Here is a 23770-nt window from a genome sequence, read left to right on the forward strand (position 1 = left end):
AAAAAGGTGCCTAGCTAACAAATAAGTAATGCAATTGTATGCCTATGTGTTTGCACGTGTGTGTGGATGTGCTGTATCTATAAATCAATGTACAAATCAGTCATTTACACCTTAGTATGGGTTACTCAGATCAGATGGCTTTCTTCTTAACACTTAGAGACAGCAAAGAATTAAAGTTATTATTGAGGGAGAGGAACAATAGATACTTTTATAGTGTGTCTCATTCTTGAGGAATACATGTGGGCAGGTTACTGTAGTTAGAAGGGCAAGCACAGCTTACGAGCACGAGTCTCCTCTATTGTGGGAAGTGTGATGGGGAGCAAGATATTGTCTCTTCTTCATTCTTTTCTCTGCTATCATCCCTGCTTTTAGGATGCAGAACTTAGGCCAATACTTTTAAAATTTTAGATGCATTCTGTGTAGTGCTAACTAGGCATTTTGCAGTATCCTGACTTGGGTCTTGTAACATGTAACTATGTTACATCAGATTGTTTCTATAGAAAACAGGCTCAAAATTCAAGAGAAATTAATGCAAGAAGTTTAGAACCCAGCCATTTTTTGCACTAGCCACTACCCTGATCACATGCTCTTTTAGCTTACTATTATTTACTTGAATAAAACTGGGTATATTGGGTCAAGACATTCCAACTTCTCTATCACATTCCAAACATGGATTTTCTTTTCATCTCTTGCTCCTACTGGAATCAAGTAGAATCAAGCATTCTTCCTTAATTGCAGAGAAAACTCTTAGATGTTAATGAGTTGGGAAGATTTTTACCTCACTCAGTTCTGCCTTGGTCTTTCTCCATACATCTTGATTAGGCTTGTGCCTGGATCTGGCCAACTACCCCCCGTAATTTCCTGTTATGAGTTGTTTACTCCTGTGACCACAACGCTTTAAGAACTGGGTATTTTAGGGCTATTTCTTAGCCCCTGGCATTGTTAGATTTTCTGTTCACTTCCAGTGTTTTGAACATCCTTTAAATTTTGTCAAGTAGGAATTATTTCACTGTAGAAATTTTAAGTGATGAAGGGAAAGAAAATAGATGATTTTAGGCATTTTTCCCTACTCTGTATATAGAACTTAAAAAAAATAAGACCTTATTTTAGAGAAAATGTGTACTATTTTTAAGTTACATTACTTCCAGATTTCAAAATATCATAGGAAGAACTTGACAAAAAAACTGGTTAAACTAGCTGTTCATTATGTTCTTTTAGTGCTTTGGTTTTCTTGCCTATAAAATAGGCATGATAATACATGGAAATTTAAGAGTTGACAAGAGGATTAAATAATATGGATCTCAAAGCACTTTGTCAACTGAACATTGGTATAAATCCAGCAAATAATTCTCATTATCTACACTCTCAAAATGTTGAATAGAAACCATCAGAAAATGAGAATGAGGGGGCACCTGGGTGGCTCAGTGGTTGAGGATCTGCTTTTAGCTCAGGTTGGGATCCCAGGGTCCTAGGATAGAGTGCTTGCATCAGATTCCCTACAGGGAGCCTGCTTCTCCCTCTGCCTATGTCTCTGCACCCCCGCCCCCATGAATAAATAAATAAATATCTTAAAAAAAAAAAGAACATGAGAATGAATGGGAAAGGTCTTATGAACAGAGATGGAAATTTTAAAATATTTGTCATGTAGCTCCACTATGTGCTAGGCATGCCCACTGTATTTACAGTATCTATTGTCTTACTTAGGTTATATCAGTAAGTGGTACAAAGTGATTTTGTCTCCTCTGAGGTTTATTTTTTGTCCGTTAGCCCCTTCACCTAAAAATGAGTTTTATTTTTTACCATTTGACATTGTGCTGGAAAACATTGTTTTTACAGAAAAAAACTACTCACTATGGATTTTTAGTTTCCTAACTTCTAGTAACTCTAAAAATAAAAATACTGTATACTTGGGTAATAGTACATTACAATTTATTGTGTCTTGCTATTTTAATTCCCAGTGGATCCTAAGGTAACTTGTATGGTTGTGCAGGTTGTATACTGCAATCTCAAGGGATCATCGTAATCTAAATGACATCCCTAGAGATGTATGGGGTACCATACCCATGGATGTATATAGTGGTGGTCCTGTCTAAAAGTCACTTTATCAGAACAAGAGAGTAAGCTGGAAATTAAGGCTCAAAAAAGAATAAATGATTTGCTCATATTCAGTTCCAGTTAAAATCAATGATAAATTGTGTCTCCATTATAATCTGGTGCTCAACCACTCTATCATTCCACCTTGGATTCATTTTTAAAGTAAGCATTCTATGCATTCTTTCCCACATATATTATGATTGGAGGGAAATTACTTCTTTCTTTGGCTTTAATTTAGTATTTCCCAATTTAAAACATGTAGCAGCAGAATTATATTCGAGCTCTTTGAGGTCAGGTACTATCATCATTCCCTCTGGCATGGAAAGCAGAAGAGTACATGCTTCAAAAAAATTCAGAAATGATAAAGGCCTATTTCTATACCCATAAACACTTAGCATTTCCTACGTTGTAAAATTTTAAACACTAAAACCACTGGAAACCCTTTTAAACATTTTCAGCTCTGACCTAGCTGGCAAAAAAATAAAAATACAAGATAATCCACATCGGCACAGCCATATGTTGCTAATGGAACTGACCACAAAAGGAGGTTTGGTCATTCTGGGCTAAGATCAGAGATTCCTGTGATACACGGCTGGCGAGGTACTGGGGTCAGTGGGAACCAAGAAGGACGTATGGGGGATGTTCTCTCGGCAGTCATATTTTCAAAGACTTACTGAGAACTCTGGATATCAAGCCCAGTCTTCTAAATTTCTGAGTAGAAGTAGGAGTCTGGGAGTACGACCACTAGAGCTAACTGTCCAAGGCATCTACCAGTAACACACTCAGCCTCCCCCTTACTTAACAACAGAGATGGGGTCAAAGGGAAACACAGCACCCCATACAAATCAGATATTTTTTTCAGGGTAAGTTGTATCCAGCCATTCTGAAATCCCAGAGCCATCCGGTTTGGCCTGGAGAAAAACAAGGATTCAGATTGATGCAATCATTTCCTCTCCCTCCATCCAACTTGAGATAAATTTAGTGTTCTCATTTCTGGGCTCACGGATGAACTGGTTAACACTCTCAGTATCATAAAAATTATGCAAAATCTTCTCTTAGTGCAGTATTAATGGACATCCACAAGGAGGTATAAAAGAACATGAACTTTAGAGTCAGATAGACAGGAGTTCAAACCCATTCATACCACTTCCAAGATGTAGGGCACCCCTAGAGGCAAATTGCTTTCAGGTTTAGTTCCTTAACCTGAATAACGAGGACATGAAAATCTCTCAGAGTTACAGTGACGATGACACGAAGAAAACACCCTTACCAAGTACCCAGCAAGGGCCCAGCATATAACTGATGCTCAAAAAAAAAAATGTTAGATCTCTTCTTTTCTTCTTCAATGTACTGGTGAATGGGTTTAGGCCTGCCAGTGTTTAGCTCAGCACTATCACAGCAAGTAAAAAGAGCAAACCAAGCCTATCTTCATTATGGTCCTATGCTAGGAACTCTGGTGAGGTGGACATTCCCAATTGTGTTCCTGTCTCCTGCATTTTACTCTCTCTGAGCTTTATACTCTGCACATTGGCATTTCAACTCGGCCCCGGGTTGATAAGGAAGTGCCATAGCTACAGTGTGTATACATATTTAATTGGATGATTAACATTTCACATCAGTTTAAATGGGAATGAAAACAGAATTGCTTTACTCTGCATCAAGATTCCCCTGTGGCTTTAATGTCGGTTCCCCCAAGAGGATCCTAAAGGGCAGGTGTATTTCATTTCCAGATACCCTAATAAGCAGTCAGTTTCTTTGCCACTAAGAAAGGTCAGTGCTGCTGAAAATGGGTCCTCTGATCGTAGTCAGGCCAAGAGGCAGAGCCACCCTGGAATACAGCCAGAGTGCAGCACCAGGCAGCCCTAATTCCTCAGAGGGCTTTCCACGGGACCTTATCTCAACCTTATGCCAGAGACCAGATAGCTGGAGGTAAAACACTCAGTATGTTTCAGCACACTTTCTTGCAAATAGGTTTTTTTCACCTTTCAACTCAAAGGAATTGAAAGCAGCTTACAAAAGCAAACGTTTATAAGGACAGAGCCAAACAAAGGAAGGCTAGATACCAGATTTCACAAGACCTGCTCCATAAATGGCACAAGAACTGCCTGTTATCCTACACTACAAAACACTGGGTAACACAAAATGCAGCAGACTCAAAGCATCTTGTAAAAATCTGGGAAAGACCCATTTCAAAACCATTTGCATCCTTTATTCTTAGGGCCCAAGGAAGAGGTTGTATTTAGTACTTTTAAGTTTTTTTGCTAGCAGTTTCAATCCTTGATTGGTCCCAAGGGGCAGCACTGCATGGCCACCTGGCGTGGAGGATGAGGCTGGAGGAGGACCGAGATGCTCACAGTGATGTCACCTACCCGGAGGTGGTCCAGGGAGCTGAGAATTCACCATGCGTCATGCCCAGTCCCAAACGCCACTGTCTTTAGATTAGTGCCTCAAGCCCACACCAGCCACCTTCACTCAGTCCCATAAAAATCCCAGTGTTAAAGAAGGGGAGCTAAAAATACCTCATCTTGGTCTTATCTGGGCCTTTTTACATAGTCTAGGTCAGCCAAAGCAAGGACATTGGCAGAAACATCACCCTGCTCAGGGGTGTGTACGTGTGTGTATGTGACTGTGTGCTCAGAGAGCTGGTTTTAGGAATGTGCAATGTGAATGAATATAAATTTCCTCTCCTTTTTAGTCTCAAAGGACATCCCAAAAGGGAGCAAACTTCAAGTGTCCTGAAGGCTGTAGGCTGTTGGCTCCAAAGGGATTAACAAAAGTATGAGTCTCTTACAAGTGACTTGTAAACAATGTTGAGGTGGTAACTTTCAAATTTCTCCCTACTCATACTTGAAAAGAAGATAATGAAAATGAAAAATGTCAAGAACCACTGTTTTGCGTTTTTTTCTTTCAAATTCAGGCCTCAGGCTGCATTTTTTAACAACTTTATTGAGACATAATTTTTATACCAGAAATGTCACTCCTTGAAGGAGAAAGTTCAGTGATTTTTTTTTAGCAAATCTACAATGCCCTGCCACCACTACCCTAACCAGTTTTAGAACATTTCATCACCCCTATAAGATCCCTCATAGCTACTGACAGTTAATCCCCACTTCTTCCTCCTGCCCTAGGCAGCCACTAATGTAACTTTCTAACCCACAGATTTGTCTTTTTTTCAACATTTCACAAGTATCAATTTTAATACAAATATGGCATGGATTCTCTCCACGATAGTAACTGTATTTTAGTAACACAGAATTTAGGAATTCATCTCAGAGTCTGTAAGATTTTAACATAATTTTTGTTTTGTTCACCACAAAATCTCTATGGACATTTGCAAACTACAAGTGTAAGATATTTTTGATCTTCATTGCTTTGTGCATATGTGAATTTGTGCATCCCTTAAAACAATCCCACTATCCTTCCCCCAACAGTAACCTTGGCTCGTATATTCAAAACCGCTAGGGGAAAATATTGCACAATGGTATTTGGAATTAGCACTATGAATCTTGGGGTAACACCATGTCTAATGATCTATAGAGCCTAAATATCCTTAGACAATTATAGTCAGGTAATCATAACACAATGCTAAGGAGGCAGCTCTCATGAATTCAGCTTCTTACTCTTATCCCTGGCCCCAGCCTGTAACCCAGTAGATATTTGTCATTGGCCCCTGGATCCATTAGGAAGAGAGTAGAGACCAAGGCCTTGAACAGAGGCCATGTGCATTGTCTCCCTACACACAGAATGACATATTACTAAATTCAAAAGTAAAAAAAAAAAAAAAGTGTGTCATAAAAAAGCAGAACTTAATTGCCATGTCATGGGCACTGCATGAACAGCAAAATGAATTTAAAGCCCATTGGTATTTTTAGACGAGAAGGCAAATAAAATGGTATTCAATTTAAAAAGTAAATCTTACATGTGACTGTAAAAGCATTTTAATGTCTGTTGGGGATAGTGCATATTATAGACATGAAATCATGGTACTTGGCATTTATGCACAAAGCCAGCTGGAATGCCATCAATGCTCCTTGGCACACAGACCCCACATCCTGCCTTTTCCCAGGAATGAAACATAAACTATATATTATTACTTTATATTCTGCTTCATTCTAGAAAAGGATTTAAATCCATAAAATGCCTTATATTCTTCACTCTTCCCGGCACATGACCCAGAAATGCCAAATCTATAGGTGACCATATCTGATAAACTTTGTTTAGCTCAGCACGTATAAATCCTATATTTTGTGCTAAGGAGAAAATAGCTTGCTTTGGTTCTATTACTGACAATCAGGAAATTATGTGTTGTGTTTGTTTTCTTTCTCCCTTCCTCCGCCCTCTGGAGCCCAGGGGGCTTTTTTGACATGGTCCTCCATAAATTGTAAGCTATTATTAGGTTATCACTATAAAAAATCATGGGTTGAGACAACAAGCAAGACTAGCTGCAGTTCCAAACTGAAATGATCCCCAGTGGGGTCTGCAAATGGACCCAGCAGAGAACTAATTATACCATTTCATTCCTGGGTTACAGTTGTAAAACAAAACAAAACCCCACAAATGTGCAAAAAGATCATAAAGACATCCTCGGAAGGATTCTATGTATGATGATGCTTTAGACAGCTGAAATTTGGCAAGCCAAAACCCCTAAACTAACCCAATTGTCAAACTAGAGGACCACATGGCTGCTCAGAGAGAGGTCAACACTCAGGGTGAGGCTGAATTAGAAGTGGGTCAGGTGCTACTTGTCCTTTTGTCTGTACTTCTAGAGTCTCACATTTAGGGAGAAAAGGGTCAAACCATCTAGAAGAACCTGACATCAGTAACTTAGGTATCAAGTATTCTTGTCCTTAGTATATGGATTAAACCCTTTCTTATACAATTTCTACACCTAAGTCCACAGTAGGATGTTAGTGAAAAATAATCTTCAAAATAAAGGGCTATGTTCTGACAGATGATGCCAGTAGCTAGGATGTGCAAACTGAGTGAGACAATGTGGCATTCTCGATCATTAAATATTCAAGTGGTCTTCTCTCTGCACTAGTCATCAGGCATTAAAAAGGAGATTAATACCATTTTGTTAAACATTAAATGAAAGAAAGAAGTAGGATACAGGGGCATGGCATAGATTCAGAACCATTCTATACTCATTTTCATTCGTTGATTCTACAAGTATTTAGTGAGTACACACTAAGTAGAAGGCCCTGTTTAACACAGTAGATACAGGGCGATAAACAAGACAGATGTTGAATCCCACAAAGTTCATACTCCAGTGGAAGAAAACAGATACTTCACAAAAATAGGATAAAGTGTCAGACAGTAGTGAGGATGAACATTGTTGAGAAGAAAATAAAACAAGGTCATGGAATCCTGAAATCAAGAATACATATGTTCTATACACATGGAGGAGTATTCTAGTAGGGTGGTAGGACTCCTTAGGCCACTAACCTTTGGCAAATTGCCTACTCACTCAAAGGTCTGATTATCCCCCCTGCAAATTTATCCAGGCAGTTCTAATCTTAGAAATTATGAAAAGGTGTTACTTTTTCCTGGCTTATTCCTTTAAATAACTACTTTGAATTATTTTGGTGGTTTGATTCTCTGGGCAGCTGCAACTCTTTTATCACTACCACATCTGTTCTTATGGGACAGTACCCAATTGCACTGGGTTTTTCTCCCCAGCACTTCTTCCCCTCCCCTTATAAATGTTCCATGTTAGTTATTATTTTGGAATATCCAACAAATGATCCACATAAAGGCCTTAGTGATTCATGGTGATTTCATAAGAGTAGAGCATTTGCATTTAACACGAAGTGTTTCAACAGTAGCCACATTTGCATAGCTTCATTGTTTAAAAAGTATATTTGTATAATTTATCTCTTTGATATCCACAGCAGCCCTAGAAGTTAGGCAATCTAGATGTGTTATCAGATTCAGAGCATGGGATAATATCTGTTGAGAGCAGGATTAATGAAGGATACTGGAAACGAGCTTGCAGTAGGAGGACCTGGGCACCAGGATTCACAGAATGTGAATTCTAAGCCCATCCCTGCATTCACATTCCATCTGACTCCTAGAGAGTTTCAGCTTTCTCCTCTGAAAAGAGCAGGGCTGATGGTAGCTGCTCCCCCTGCTCTGAATTGTCAGAAAGAGCAAATAGTATAACATCTCTGGAAGTGCTCTGAAAATTCTAAAATGTAAAATTAAGAAATTTTTGTCAAAAGACATTTTAAAAGTATCTACCAAGAACTATACTAGGTGCCTGGGAGAGAGACAAGGACAGAACTTGACATTAGATTTCAGCCTCATCATGTATCCTTAGCAGTTTGGATATAGCTCTACACCTTACTTTCTAGTCTCTGCATTACAAATTACATCTCTTTGAAGAGCTCACATACAAATGAGCACTTGGGTATTATATCCCTTCCCAGAAATCTCAAGGGGACAGAGCTCTTAACAAATGAATATGCAAAGTAATTCTGTGGGTTGAAATCAATGGAATATTCTATTAGTAAATACAATATAATGTTGCTGTAACACAAATACAAAAATTGAGAGGATTTTGGCCTTGCTCTATAGTCCATCATTGCCCGACAGGAATGGTTGGAAGGAAACAAAGACCCACACATCTCTTCCTTTCACAGCTGGTCCTCAGAAAACTTTTATAATGGGTGAAGTTCGTTTTCAGAATTCTTGTGCCACTTTATGGCCTGTCCTGGGCACCTCTTGACTCTGAACTCCAGGCTAGCCCCTGATGGCCAGGAAATCCCTTTATCATCACTTCCACTCCTCCTCATGCTGATGCCCATTGAAATGCACCTGCTCTGTGTATAGTATGTATACCTTCCCTCTTAGGATCCCACTACCATAGCCCTGACCCCTGAAAGGACCAGAAAAGGCTGAAAATAAACCTTCTATCCCTTTCCATACAGACTCTATTATTTAGAGGAAACTTTTAAAAATGTAGATTAGTCCTAAACACATTCCCTTTGTAAATAAATTGGGAAATATTAATAAGCACAGAACAAAAAATCATCCAGCAATCCCACCATACATTTGCATTATTGTATATATATATATATCATTTTAAATTCCTGGGACATTTAAATAAATCGCACAAAAACATATATACAAACATATATATAACCCACACTTTTTAATGGGCTTATATTAGGCTTAGTTACAGAACTTTTTCACTTAGTAGTGAAAGTAGTTTTACTTTGTTATTGTACCTTTAATTATAATTTAACAGTTGCACATTAAAGCTGTAATTTTACCAGAAATGATAGGTTTCTAATTTTTCTCTAACATAAAAACTCTGCACTGACCACCCCCATACATAAGCTTTCACACTTGCAGAATTACTTCTAAACCCCTAGTAATAAAATTGCTGGATCAAAGATTTTATGGATTTTTAAGAATTTTGATAGACACATATGCCTTTTGGGACCATATAATTAATCCATAGGAATAAGCTAATGGAAAAAAAAAATTTACACCATGTCGAGGCAAAGTAGGAGCAGAAAGAAGAGAATTATCACAACTTTCCAGAACTCCCTCAACTTCCACCTGTTAAGGAGCACCTGCTGCCTCCAGGGCTGGGTTGAAGTTGTATGCAGTGACAATTTTTATTTATTGAGTTCCCTCTGTTTGCCTACTTTTAATAGTATTCAGGCTTTCCTGAATGCATAACGCACAAAGCAACCTCTTTCAAAAAGAGAAGGTCTGTGGATAATAAATAATTGGGTAAATATCCACAGGACAAAGCCACATGTTGGGTGTCTTCAGTGTATTTTTCAGATCTGTAGACTTTGAATTATACTAATATAGCCCAACTGACAGGGAAGATTTCTTTGAACCTATTAAGGCTACCTGGAAGTAAGAGTGAGGGTTTCTGTTTTCTCCAAGTTATAGTACAGTCTTTCTATCAGGTCCCACTCAGCTGCCTCTAGTTCTAGCAAGACTTGGGGCACCTGTGGCTTTAGTATCTCTAAAGTAGGACTTGAAAAGATTCAAATAGGAGATGGATGTTCCAGAAATAGAGCAAAGTATAGAAGAATGATCCAGACTTCAAAGGCTAGGAGGGTTGAGGTAAAGAGAGAGATTATCATGAAGGAAGGGAGAAGTGAGCTGGAGGGATGCTGTTTCATGCAGGGCAGCCCCGGACAGTGTTTGAGGCAAGGAGTTCCAGTTGTATCTAATAACTAACTGGCTTGGGAAGATGACAGTCAGATATTTGTTTTACCCCCAAACCTGCCCCCTTTTTGCAAACTTTTGAAAATTACCAAAATGTTGCTTGACTAAATCACAACAATGTTTTACCCTCATGGATTTAGTATTAATAAAATAAAGGATCATTATAGGGGCACCTGGGTGGATTAGTCTATTAGACACCCAACTCTTGGTTTCAGCTTAGGTCCTGATCTCAAACTTTGTGAGATCAGCCCTGAGTCAGGCTGCATGCTCAGTGGGAGTCTGCTTCGATATTCTCTCCCTCTACCCCTTCCCCCACTCACTCTGTCTGTCTCTCTCAAATAAATAAATCTTAAAAAAAATAAATAAAGGCTTATTATAAAATAGAATTATGGCTCAAAATTGAAAATATCAAGTAGGTTCTTTCAAGCCTATTTTTATGTAATAGAAAGACAGTGTAATAACCGTGTAAGTGTAATAACCAAGAGAAGCCAAGAACTTAAGGAATTGAAAAAATTACTTTGTCAGTAATCTCTAATATTGTTCTAAGTGAATGAAGGGGCATCCATGAAAATAGTCCCCTCTTAATTTGTTTCTGACCCATGCAAATATTTTCCTAAAGGAGTCAGGTTGATGTTTCTCTGTAGAACAATTTTAATCCTTTTCTTTCAACTGATCAGCTGTTTTAATATTGTGTAGTTATAGCCAGAGGTAAACATGATGAAGTTTCTGGATTGTTTTCTTTGAACTTTTTGTCCATTTTCAAATTTCAGATATGTTAGTTATTTAGTCCTTGTTAATACCCATGCTCTCGTGCTTAAGGTCAAAATCCCATGAGTGGCTCAGTCATTTGAGCATCTGACTCTTGGTTTTGGCTGAGGTCATGATCTTGAGGTCAGAGCTTGCTCTGTGCTCAGCATGGAGTCTGCTTGAGATTCTCTCTCTCCTTCTACCCTTCCTTGTGCTCATGCTCTCTCTCTTTAAAAAATAAATCTAAAACAAAACAAACAAAAAACCCATCATAGATCTGTGGTTGAGAACCTAGCTAGGATCACATTCATTTGGTCTGAATCCTAGTTACACTTCTTACTGGCTATATAACTTTGGACAAATCCCTTCTACTCAGGGATTCAGTTTTTTCATCTACCAAATGAAGATAATAAAGGTTCCTACTTCATATGGTTGTTTTGTAGATAAAATGAGAAGCTATGTATAGAGCCTCACCTAGGAAACTCATAAATGTTATCTACTATTGCCCTTATCACCACCATTATTGCTGGACATCAAACACAGACACACATTCTCCCAAAATTCTACATAATTTCTATGAAACTTAAATCACCTAGCTGAAGGAAGTCATAATGAAAGATTTTAATATCATTAACATTTCCTTGGTTATCATCAGAACAAAGAATTCTGAAATATAATAGTATTTGCTGTGTACCTACTAAATTTCAGATACCATGCTAAGCTGTTTGTAATATTTCTGATCATCTTTATGGCTATATAAATTGGGACTCTTATTTTCCCTATTTTACAGATATCAGAGGCTTGAAGAGAGGTTATCCCAAGGCCACACTGCCAGTGTATGGCAAATGGGACTAGGACCAAGTCTTATTCTTTAGCTTACTTACTAAAGGCTCCTTTAGTACTATAAACTAAAGGCTCCTTACTACTCACTGCTATAACTAGAGAGATTATGCAGTCCACAGTAATCAGGATTGGCGTTCTTCCATAATGACAGTGGTTAACCACAGAGTAACATGAAACCAGGTGACCAAATGAACTACTTACAGTGACTTCAGCTTAATAAGTATCTCAATGCCAAGCAGAATCATTGATTCACATGAACCCACTGGGAACTGTGCAATATTATGGTCATCACCAAGCTAGCCTGTTCACCACTTGACCAAGAGACAGGAGATTTCTCTCAAGACAGACAGCCCTGTACCCTTTAGTTTATCAGGCACACGCTGGAAATTCCACCACTATAATCTGCATAAACCTTTTTATTGGGGGACGTAAACAAGCAGGACTCCCAAAGTGAAAGTACCAAACCTCCTTACCATATAGAATCTAGTCCATTCCTGAACCATGTTAATACAAGCCTCAAGGGACAACCAGGTCAGAATACCACTTCTTTGCTTCATACCCAGCTAGTTGGCTTAGGGCTTTTTTCAGGGTCAAGAGTGGGAGTGGGGAGAGTGATGGAGTGAATAGAATAAGCCCCATTCCAGACAAACTTTTAAGAGTTCTTCAAGAGACTCAAATGTCTTTATTGACCTCAAAGATCTAGAACCAGGGATTTTAGAAAATTTTGGCAAACTTCATGAAGCTAGAGGTTTGAACAAAGAAGAGGAACCTTGGATCCTCTCTTGGATGTTCATGATCATCAAACTGAAAAAGTGTCCCATTATGGATGTATTTAAAAGTGGAGTATTATCATTTTCTTTTGAAAACATGGATCAAATTGCATTTTGGAATACAGATCAAATGGCACTGTTGGTTTGTGTTCTCTTCTCTGCTTTATGTTCCCAGGAAAATAAACCTCTATTATTTTTCTCTTTTAATTAGAATTCATCTCTTTCTTTGAATTTAAAATCTACCAGGATTTCAAATACATAACAGGGAAGTAAAGTCCCGGGGTACCCTTGCAAAGTACAAACATGCAAGTTAACATATCAAAACAAAAATAGTGTCAAAAAAAAAATGTGTCAGAGCTCTTCCATATGTTATCCAGGCTAATGTGCAAGACATGCCATTGTCCTTCCACAGACAAAGAGACAAAGGCTCCAAATGGTTAGTGTATCTCAATCTAGTTGGGGAAGCTTTAAAAAAACTACTGGTGTCCAGGGGCACCTGGGTGGCTCAGTTGTTCAGCGTCTGACTCTTGATTCCAGCTCAGGTCATGGTCTCAGGGTTGTGGGATTAAGCCCCATGTGGGGCTCTGCAGTGGGTTTGGAGCCTGCTTAGGATTCTTTCCCCTTCAGCAACCCCCACACCCTCTAAAATAAATAAATAAATACAATTTTTAAAAAAAATTACCGGTGTCCAGACCAATTAAGCAGAAACTCGAGTAGGGCTAGAAAGCTGGTATTTTTCAGAGGTTGCCCTGGTGCTTCTGATTTGCAGTTGGGGATAAAATGCCTAGAAGCAGGTGTTCTGATCTGCCAACACGAGTCCTCTGGAGCTTTTTACTTACCTCTGTTTTCTTCTCTTCTAAAAATAGGTCATGTCACCATCTCCATCTCTTTTCTTCTCTTTTTCAGGAGCAGCTTTTATGGGCAGAAATCTCATTTAAGTGTTTTTCCCCTTTTTCTGTTTTTACAACTCCTGACTGGCCATTAATCAATCAAACATCAGCAATTCCTTGATCTCTTGAACTTTGCCTGGAAGTCAAATAAGGATTCTTTTGAGATGAACCAGTGGAATGCATGAGGCAGTGTGGTTTTTGTATTTACTTGGGTAAATGTCACAACTAAAGACAAAACCTTGTTCAAAGTCCTCAGTGACAGAATTAGTACATAAACTCTTTCCATTTGAATTCTGAAAGAGCAAGAGAAAAACGTGCATAGAGGAATGTGAGAGAGGAATATGAGCATTATTTCAGCAGAGATGCCTGCCTTAAAAACCAGAACATCCAATGTCATTTTATGACTTAGGTTATGTGGAATTTTCAAAATAAAAAAAAAAGTCTTTGATTTTTAATAATTTTATGCTTTATCACATTTTTAAATGCATAGGATCATTAAGTCAGGCTTTAAAGGATGTTCCGACTCCCTAAAAGTTGAGAATTAACACATTAAGTCAGAATTCCTTACCATTTATTCATTCTCTTGGGATCTGGTGCTGTTGTTTTATAAAAATAGCTAATAATACTGAACCCTCATTAGTTGCCAGACCCTAATCTGAGTGCGATTCATCTTAACACATTTCTGTCAAGACTTCATTTTCTTCAAAAATGAAGTAGGTAAGCTGCTTACCTGGCAAGTGACAGAGCCAGAATTCAACTAAAGTACATTTCCCTCCTCCTTTGGCCTTTCATAGCATCTATGCTGGATTAAGGTTTAAAGATAATAAGAGCATTATGGCGCCTGAGTGGCTCAGTCAGCTGAGTGTCCAACTCTTGGTTTCAGCTCAGATCATCATCTCATGGGTCCTGGCATTGAGCCCACCGGCTCTGCACTCAGCAGGGAGTCTGCTTGAAAATTCTCTCCCTCTGCCCCTCTCCCCACTTATTCATTCTCTCACGCTCCCTAAAATAAACAAATCTTTAAAAAATAGTAATAAGAGCATACCATGTCTTGAGAGTGGGTGAACATTAGAGTTAAGCAGCCCCAGTCCCTCCACCAAGCCCACCCAAATGGTTCTGTGAATAAAATAACCCCTCTATCTGAGGGCATCACTGTTTCTAAGAGAAATTAGCTGCTTCCCCCAAGCTGAAACTTCTATCTCTTTCAGCAAGGCCCCCCACACTGTGGGCATTTGGAGCAATAGCCATTTCCATGGCTTAGAGCCATAGTTCTTAAATATTGGTGTAAGGAAGAATAACCTGAGGCACTTGTTAAAATGCATATTCCTGTGTCCTTACATCAGAGAGTCTGATTAGGTGGGTTGAGGGTGGAGCTCCAGATCTTTTTACCTGGCTTTCCCAGTATTTCTCATGCCAGTGGTATGCAAACTTGACATTACACAGTTTGCAACAGTTGTCAATGCCACCATTTATACCAAAGCTTTACTCATATAAATGGATGACTGGTCAAAGTAACTTCGAGTAAATAATTTTGCAAACATTTACCTATTTGGAAAAGGTAAGTGTCTGTGCAGTATGGTTTAATTTCATAAATACTGTCACAATTTGATCAATGGCAGTATCTTCAGCTCTAGAGATCTTCCTGGGATCTTTGAATATTTCATTTAGGCCATTCTTTAAAAATGAGAAGATATTAACATTAATCAGTTTTAATGAAGAAGGGTGCCTATGTTCAAACTCCTACAAAAAAAAAAGAGAAACACTAAAATCATACATGAGAATTTAGTATTTTGATGTATTCTGCATACCACCCAAACAATAAACTTAGGGACAGTCATGGAGATATTCTAGTCTAAATCCTTTATTTTAGATGAAGAAACTAGAACCTAAAAAAAGTGATGTCCTGCCCAAGAACACATAGATAGAAGAGATAAAATGGTCTCCTTAATGAAGCTTCTCTCACTACTGCATCATGAAGCTCTGTACCCCTGGTCCATCTCTTACATTGTCAGTAATTCACAGGTGCTGGGGAAGCAAGCATGCCTCATAAGCAGGCTTGATTCCAATGAAAATCACTGTCAGTGTCAGTTCCTGGGCACAAACTGCTCCAGGGTTGAACAGCTGGCCCTCAAAATATGATAAGAGTCAAGAATAAATCATCTAGGATGAAACCCTTGCTCTAGATAATAAACCCTATGTGTGACCTATAGAAACATAATACATATCCTTTTTACAGAAGAGACATTTTTTAAAATTTTTATTTATTCATGAGAGACACAGAGAGAGAGAGAGAAAAAAAGAGAGAGAGAGAGAGAGAAAAGAGAGAGAGAGAGGCAGAGACACAGGCAGGCTCCATGCAGGGAGCCTGATGTGGGACTCGATTCTGGGTCCCAGGATCAGGCCCTGGGCTGAAGGTGGCGCTAAGCTGCTGAGCCATCCAGGCTGCCCTACAGAAGAGACATTTAATTCTGCATGTAGCTATAAAGTTTGAAAAATTCGGGTAAAAATAATTTCTGGAGGAAAGGGGAGTGTACTGACCTATTATGCACATTGACCAGATGACTTGGCCAAGGTTTCACACAGTGAACTCAAGATAGGTCTGCAGAGGACAGTTATGTCCTGACTCAGTGACGTATGGTTTAGTTCTAGCCACACTGTCTCCCAACTGAATCTTTCCTGTTACTGATTTATAGTCATAGGTACCAGGAAGCAGAACCAAAAGTCTAAGACTATGTGACTAATTCAAAATTTATTAGAATTCAAGATGAGAGTTAAAAGCAAAAAACCCTACTGGAAATCTGACCTAAGATGTATATGTAGGAATATATATATATATATATATCAACATGTCTTATTTGTGCCAATCACATGGGAAATCTGACTTGTATATGTTACTTTAATGGGCCAAGTTCTGAATATGATTACAACCCCTCTGAGACCACAGCAGTAGTTATTTCTTGGATTTTACTTTGGGGAGTGGTATATGAGTGGCTTTTGCCTTGTTCAACTGTAAACAGGTTATGGGCTCAGTGTTCAGGGTAAGGCTTGGCAGCTCCTAACATATGGTGTGCGATGTGTCGCTCTTTGCACTAGGCAGCAAAGCAGTGATAGAAGGTAATTTGGGGAGATGCCATCATACTTTATTTGGAAAACAGAGCTGTCTCTGCTGGAGCTAAGGTTAATGATTTGGATTTGCATATACCTATAATTTTTATATAGCTTTCAAATTAAACCAGACAAAAGGCCTGATGTGTAACCCAGGTAAATAAAACCTATCAGACTCAAAAAAGCCCCAAACAGGTTTCATTTATGTGACAAGCTAGTTACTTTGGCTACTAATTTTGCAGGGAATCCAGAGAGAGGCATTTGAAAACAGGAGCCTGTTATTACAAGGATTCCCATTCAATATGCACAATAGGCTATTGAAAAACAAGAAAGGGAGACACCCCTGCAGACCCAGGTGTGCCCTGCATTTCAGGCAGAAGGACTGGTTTGGGTGTTCAGGGTCCTTGGTCCCAGGAATCTTTGATTTATGCCTCATTTACTTCAGGCACAACAGCAGAAACCTCCAGAAAGTCTTAGAGGTGGAGAGGGGGCACCCAGGAAGTCCAGTGTGCCATGTACCACATGCCAGGGGAGATAAGCAGGTGTGGACCAGCGCCAGGTCACCTGCCCCAGCAGCGTGGGGAGGAAATGTATTTTCCTGGACGGCCTGGACGGCCCAGCCTAACACGGCCATCTGTTCACCGCCAGCTGGTGCCAGCAGCCATGTCAGCACAGAATAGCCTCTCAGGTGTTCCTCAGCAGCAGCTGAACTATAAACTGCAAACTCCTGCCTTCCACCTCTCTCCTTTACTTTCCTTGCTCAGCTAGCTGTCTGTCCTTGATTGAAAAAGAAAAGCAAAACGACTCCACTTTTTTTCCTGAGGCTGTTGCTGCTGCTCCTAATAACTCTTAACAACGAAGTGCAAGAGACCATTAAGATTTGTCCTGCTTGGCTTTTACTCACTAGCTTCCACGATAGTCCTCAATGCCATGTGTGATCTGAATGCACAAAGCAGCATGCATCCAGGAGGGTAGGTGGGCAAACTGCCTACCCCTTCTGCAGTCTTTGCTCTGAGACAGGAAAGAGCATTCTGCAAGAACCTGTTTCGGAGTTTCCGAGTGGAAGGAACAGGGCAATCTGAAATGAGGAAAGGAAGACTTTAATCTTTCCTGGGAGTGGCTGGGTGGTGTGGGCTGAGAATGGGCTCGGACATTGAATCAGTTTGTTTTAAAAATCCGTGTTCTAGCGACCTGTCCAAGAGGCATTCCCAAATCATAGAAGAGGAACAGCCACATCTTTAAAGCTGATAAGAGGGTTGAATGAGAACACATGTGTAATGTGTGTCGGACAGTGCCTGGTACAGAGTAGAGAGTGTTTGCCTTAGTTTAATTATAGAACAGTAAGTAAAAACTGCTTTCCACCACAGAGGTCAGGATTAATGAGATGAGGTCCTCCCTGTTGACTGACTTCCTTTTAAAAAGAAAGGGATATTGCTTCTGCAGTATCCTCTGAGCAGCCTAAATAACTGACTTGCCAGAGTGAAGCACAAAGACCTACAGGCTGATGTAAGCTTACATGCTCTATGTATCATCCCCATTGGGGATTTATGGGAAGATGATGGTGGCCACAGAATAGCCACAGAGGGGAGAAAGTAGTCCAGATATCCCCCAAGGCCACGCATACTCAGAGCATCCCAGGAACCTCCAGGGGACCAGAGCAGATGACCCAACACCCTGCCATAGTGTCATATCAGCCATTACTGGCTCTGCACATGTGAGCCCAATCTGACAGTTACTCAGGTCTTCTATAAATCTTCTGTGTACGGTATACTGCCAAGGTAGCCAAAAGGACTTTAATATTATTAATAAGACAGTTATACAGAAAAGATACTATCTTGCAAGTTCTATCCAGATGCTTAATAAAGGGAGTTATTTCGGATCCTGCCTCAACTTTTAGTAAACTGATCTAGTCTGCTTTACATGGTCTTTGCAAAACCACAAAAAGAGCTACTCTTCCTTTGTACCAAGAAGGATAAGCATTTTACATGTAGTATTTCAGGCTAACAGCTCCCTGAAGTGGATGTCACTATCCCCATTTCACAGATTAAAAAATTGAGGCTCAGAGAAATCAAGTAATCTGCCTGGGGTCACACATTCAATTGTGAAGGCAGGATTTGAAATCTTCTAGCTCAAACCTGCTCGAAATCCCTATGCTCCACGTATCAAAAATATAAGTCACTTCTTGTCCTATTCCTTGTATGGACCATGATTTTCCTACCTTCAGAAAAAGATGCACTCAGGATTATTGGTGAACAAAGCTCTGAGGATGGCCATCGGTACACATGGCATAGTGAGAGGTAAGATGGCACCATGGAAAAGCATTTATAGTGAAGGCAGGAGGCCCAAGTGCCAGCCCTAAAATGGCTTCTTCCTTCTTATATGATGTTGCATCCATTACTTATTGTCCTTAAGCCCAGTGTTCTCACCTATAAAGCATCCTTGGCACATAAAATTGTTGTCACAATTAATGCCATAACACAGGTGAGTCAGCTTTCCTCTCCCTAAGACTCTAGGCAAATGCCACCTATTACTATGGTTCCATTAGTTTCAGTTCCACAAATGATTTGCTCCTGAATCTTTGGAGAGATTTCCTGATGCCTCACTTTTCTTATATATATAAACTAGAACTAATGATACCAAACCTTTTAGTAATATTCTCCAGCAGCCATTCACAAACTTTGGCAACCTACCATCCTTTGGGAGGTTGTTAAAATGGATTCCTGGGCCCTGGTGATTCTGATCTAGACCAACCAGGTGGAGCCTTGTGCTAATTCACGCTTATGTAGGACCCCTACATGATTCTGATGGGCCATGATCACTCTGAAAAAGGCTACCCTGCAAGATCAATATTACAAAGAACTGTGGTACCTGTGGATAAAGAACTTGGCCAAGATGATCTGGTCAGCAACGCAGGCAACACCAAACCTTTGGCTGCTGCTGTCTTGATCCTGTAGTTCTGGCCACAGGACTGGGACTCCAGAAAACAGCAAAACCCTCTCCTGGTACTGGGCTTCCATTGGGGGATTTGATCCTAGAGAGCACAGCTGAAGCTTCCAGCACTCCACAGACCTCTTTAAAATATTGAGTGTCACTGCCTTTTTTCTTTTTTCCTCTGCAGACACATTTGCAAGCAAAGTGGCAGCCACCCAGGATCAGTATGCAGACGCGTCCATAGGTAACGTCACTGGCAGCAACGCGGTGAACGTCTTTCTGGGAATCGGCGTGGCCTGGTCCATCGCTGCCATCTACCATGCAGCCAATGGGGAACAGTTCAAAGTGTCCCCTGGCACGCTAGCTTTCTCTGTCACTCTCTTCACCATTTTTGCTTTCATCAATGTGGGGGTGCTGCTGTATCGGCGGAGGCCAGAGATCGGAGGTGAGCTGGGTGGGCCCCGGACTGCCAAGCTCCTCACATCCTGCCTCTTCGTGCTCCTATGGCTCTTGTACATTTTCTTCTCCTCCCTGGAGGCCTACTGCCACATAAAAGGCTTCTAAAGGAACAATCAGATATAGTAAATTTATATATATATACGTATATATATACATAAAATATTATGTATAATGAACAGAGGAAACTGACATTTGTCATGTTCACTTACCTGCTGATGGAATCCAGCTTCAAGAGCATACTCTGTACTAGGGCTGAAGTGAGAAACCATCACCTCCCATTCCCAGGGGCGTCATCACATTGAACAAGGCATGGAGGCAGGGGCATCTTTGCAGCTCAGCCTAGAAGGACTGTGTTCTCTCCAGGTTCATAAATCGTTCAAAATTTTTATTTGCTTTCTGTTTCTGCTCGTTTTTGGTGGGGGCTGGGAGGTGGCTGATGTTTGACTTTTATTTTGTATTGTTTTGTTGGGAGAGTCAAAGTTTTTGTTTCTCTTGTGGGAGGTGATGACCAATCTAAGTGCAAATGGGCTTTTGGCAAAAATTTAAATCATTACAATTACTCTCTCCAAAAACTTTAAAAATTATTTTGGATTAAGAAAGGATATGGGCATGGAAGAAGAAGCATGTCTTCACTACATCACTAAATTTCATGCTTATCTCTGGAACATGAGAAGAGGTAAAGCTGCCTCCAGGAAGAAGCATGGGAGCTCGAATGCAGCCAGGAAAAGTGGTAGTTCTAGATACAGTCTGATATTTAAAGATACAATGCCTGGCACTCTTGTTCAACAGGTACAGAAATAATGTGCCTAGATTCCCAAGAACATGCAAAAGCATTTATTTCTTATCTCTTTAGCTCTGGACTGTGATTAGCAAGGCCCTTATTCTGGTTTTCCAACCTGACTAAACCCCCAGGCCCTCATCCTAACCCTCCTCCTCCTGCCCACCACCTCTCATGCAAACAGGAATAATCCCATTCAAAAAGCACATTACCCTCTTCCATTTGCTTCGATATGTCCCAGTCCCATGTTTGCTGTTGCCTGGGATCATTCGTCGGTTTTATTTTCAAAAGCATTCATGGCTTGCACAATCCTGTTCCAGTCATGACTGAACATTTGCTCCTTCTTCATGTGCCTGTTTGGGAATGTTGTTGTGATACCTGTTACACAGTGCATGGATGAAAAACAAAATAAGCGTATCTGTATATAGTAGAGTATAGCGTATACTGTTCTCCCATTCAGCAATGTTGACTGGACATTGAAGACATAAGTGAGTTTCCTTTTCACCTGAGTTGTAACTTTTGTGTTGTTATTGAGTTTGATTTTACTAGGGATAAGAGGAGAAAATGGCTTAGTGTTCATGGACCTGCACATTCATTTCTAAGAAGCAATAACAGTTCACTGGGAAATTAAAGCTATTGAGAGGACAGGAGGCAAACTACCAAGTATCTTCATGGAAAATTAGCCATGTGGAATACACCGGAGGCCTCTAAACAGTCACCTGTTGATGATTCTGGAAGGCCAAGGAGAAAGGTGTAGAGCAGTGGCTGGATTCGATGTTCCCCGGGCTTTGAGAGCCTCCATTTTCATGACACCCCTAACCCCAAAGTATTTATTTCACTTCTGCTCTGTCTGGCACAGATGGTAGATAGTGGTTTGTTCATTTTATTTTTTTATGTAAAAGGCTATTTTGAGCCCTGTTTATTTCACCACCCAGACTCCTCTGATTGTATCCGTAGTTCCTGAGTAGGAAAGGAGCCAGGGAGACCAATGGGCCTTTACTAGTGCATCTTCTGTACTTATGACTAAGGAGGAAGCAATTAGATGAGATTAGTGTCTCCCAGGAGGATTGCACTGGGAGGTTTTTAACCCTGGAAAAGGAATGGCTCTTTCTATTTCAAAATACCAAAGAGCATGGATAAACCTAACATTCCAAAGTAGTGAGTCCAGTAATGAGGAAAAATGGAATGACGTTGGTCCTGTCTCAGAGACTTCTCTATCTATAAAGAATCCCAGGCCAGAGACACCACTGGCCCTCTGTATTGATTCAGAGATACTTAAGAGATAAAAAGCTGTTCAGTTATTTCCTCTTATTTTACTCAGTAATCACAATCATTCATCATTTAATAAACATTTGGTGACTGAATGAATAATTAAATGCTGGTTACTCCTCAATATGCCAGGTACTGTGCTACTCTTGGGACCTAAACCATGAACAAGACAGCCCAGATCCCTGCCCTCAGGGGGCTCACAGCTAATGTGATTGCTATTTCCATGGGTAAAAGTTAGCACAGCCAAATGGAAACACTTTTATCTTGCAAGGAAAAACAGGATTATAAAACTTTTGACATAAACACATTGAAATTGTTACCAATGGAGTTGTCCAAATATCTAAGATTTTAACTCAGAGATAAAGCACAGGTTAAGGGAAGCATCCTATGTATCCTTAGCTGTTCTTATATATCCGTACACACCCCCCCCCCAATCGTAAGCCAAGAAAGGCAATATATTGGTGATCCAGATAACTGAAATGCTCCAATTAACCCCAGTTTTTATCTTTGTTGGATAGCAGTACTTTTCTATGCCCCACACCTCTATAGTTTCCTCATATCTCCAGGAGACTCACCCCAGCAGGCCATGGCCCAACATTTGATGGTCTAAGTCTTTTGGGGGCACATGCTAACCCATTTTTTTAAGATTTACTAAATGGAAATCTAGCCTAGAAACACCAAGTAAATATTGTCAAAGGATGTGAGTTGTCTAAAAATTAGATTTTGCACTCAATTTTAGCCATATTTGGAACATCAATAATCCCATAGCAAATTTTCACAGAGGACTTTCAGAAATTCCTGCCATTGAATTTTAATTTCAAAGCTTTTTGGTTTGTTTGCTTTTTTCAAGTTTCATGTTATAGGGAAAATATGATTCTGATTGTTCAGAGTTGTTAATAATTGTAGTTGTGTAAAATTATTTCATTTTGTTTATTTTGTGTGTATTGTGCACAGCTTTAGGGGGGAAGTGCACTAATTGTGCTGTTCCTTATAAATGGTACACATTATTGACACAGACAAATAAAGTTTCTAATTGTTTCTGATTTAATCACTAGTGATACAGCATAATCTGTATGGAATGTTTCCTCTCATTGTCATCTACTTCATTTTTGTTTTCATGTTTTGAAGAAATAAAGACCAAAAAGGTATTATTGTGCAATTGGTATCTCATCCAAAAGAAAGAAAGTAGATACCCAATATTCAAACTCATGCAAATGTCAACTCTTTGGTCATACAAGGTTTCCTTTTTAATGTTCCCAAGAGAGCACAGTGTCAGAATATGTGTCTATCCAATGGTATAGGGATAAATGTTGGATGTTTCTCCATTTCACTAATTGTTTTTTTTTTTACATCTTTTAGTACCACTTTATCTACATCCTTTCTGCATCCAAGAACATGACATATAAACAGCTCCACATCAAACCACTTTTTAGCAGAATATTACAGCAAATAAATCAATCCCAATAAAACTGATCAGAAGTAATAGTTGTTTCCCAAGTGATACTTAGTTCCTTAGTATCATATACTATATTTCTCTTAATTCCTAATAGAACTTGCTTGCATTAATTTCTAACTACATGTTATTTATTTTATGTATCATATAATCAACAGTACAAGAAGAGGTGACACTAGAAATCAGAATTTGTGAAAAAAAATGTGACCTCTAGTTTGTATACTTATTTGCAAGTCTA

The 23770-nt window shown here is 39.6% G+C and overlaps 1 protein-coding gene and 1 long non-coding RNA gene across 25 annotated transcripts in view; one reads left to right on the forward strand and one right to left on the reverse strand.

Annotated features, from left to right (window-relative positions):
• The window catches only part of LOC140601474 (uncharacterized), a 37022-nt gene extending 23352 nt beyond the window's left edge, over positions 1-13670 (reverse strand). The window contains exon 1 of the long non-coding RNA XR_012004485.1: positions 13487-13670. This is a non-coding gene — a long non-coding RNA (uncharacterized lncRNA). The remainder of the gene's footprint in view (positions 1-13486) is intronic.
• Positions 1-23227, forward strand: part of SLC8A1 (solute carrier family 8 member A1) — a 377788-nt gene extending 354561 nt beyond the window's left edge. For all 24 annotated transcript variants that reach the window (XM_072770408.1, XM_072770413.1, XM_072770409.1 and 21 more), the window contains one exon: positions 19761-23227. In XM_072770408.1, the coding sequence (XP_072626509.1) occupies positions 19761-20137 (377 nt within the window). In that variant the 3' untranslated portion in view covers positions 20138-23227. The remainder of the gene's footprint in view (positions 1-19760) is intronic.
• Positions 23228-23770: the final 543 nt, after the last annotated feature.

The sequence above is a fragment of the Canis lupus genome, chromosome 12 (assembly GCF_048164855.1).
Source record: "Canis lupus baileyi chromosome 12, mCanLup2.hap1, whole genome shotgun sequence".
In the NCBI taxonomy this organism is placed as follows: Eukaryota; Metazoa; Chordata; class Mammalia; order Carnivora; family Canidae; genus Canis; species Canis lupus.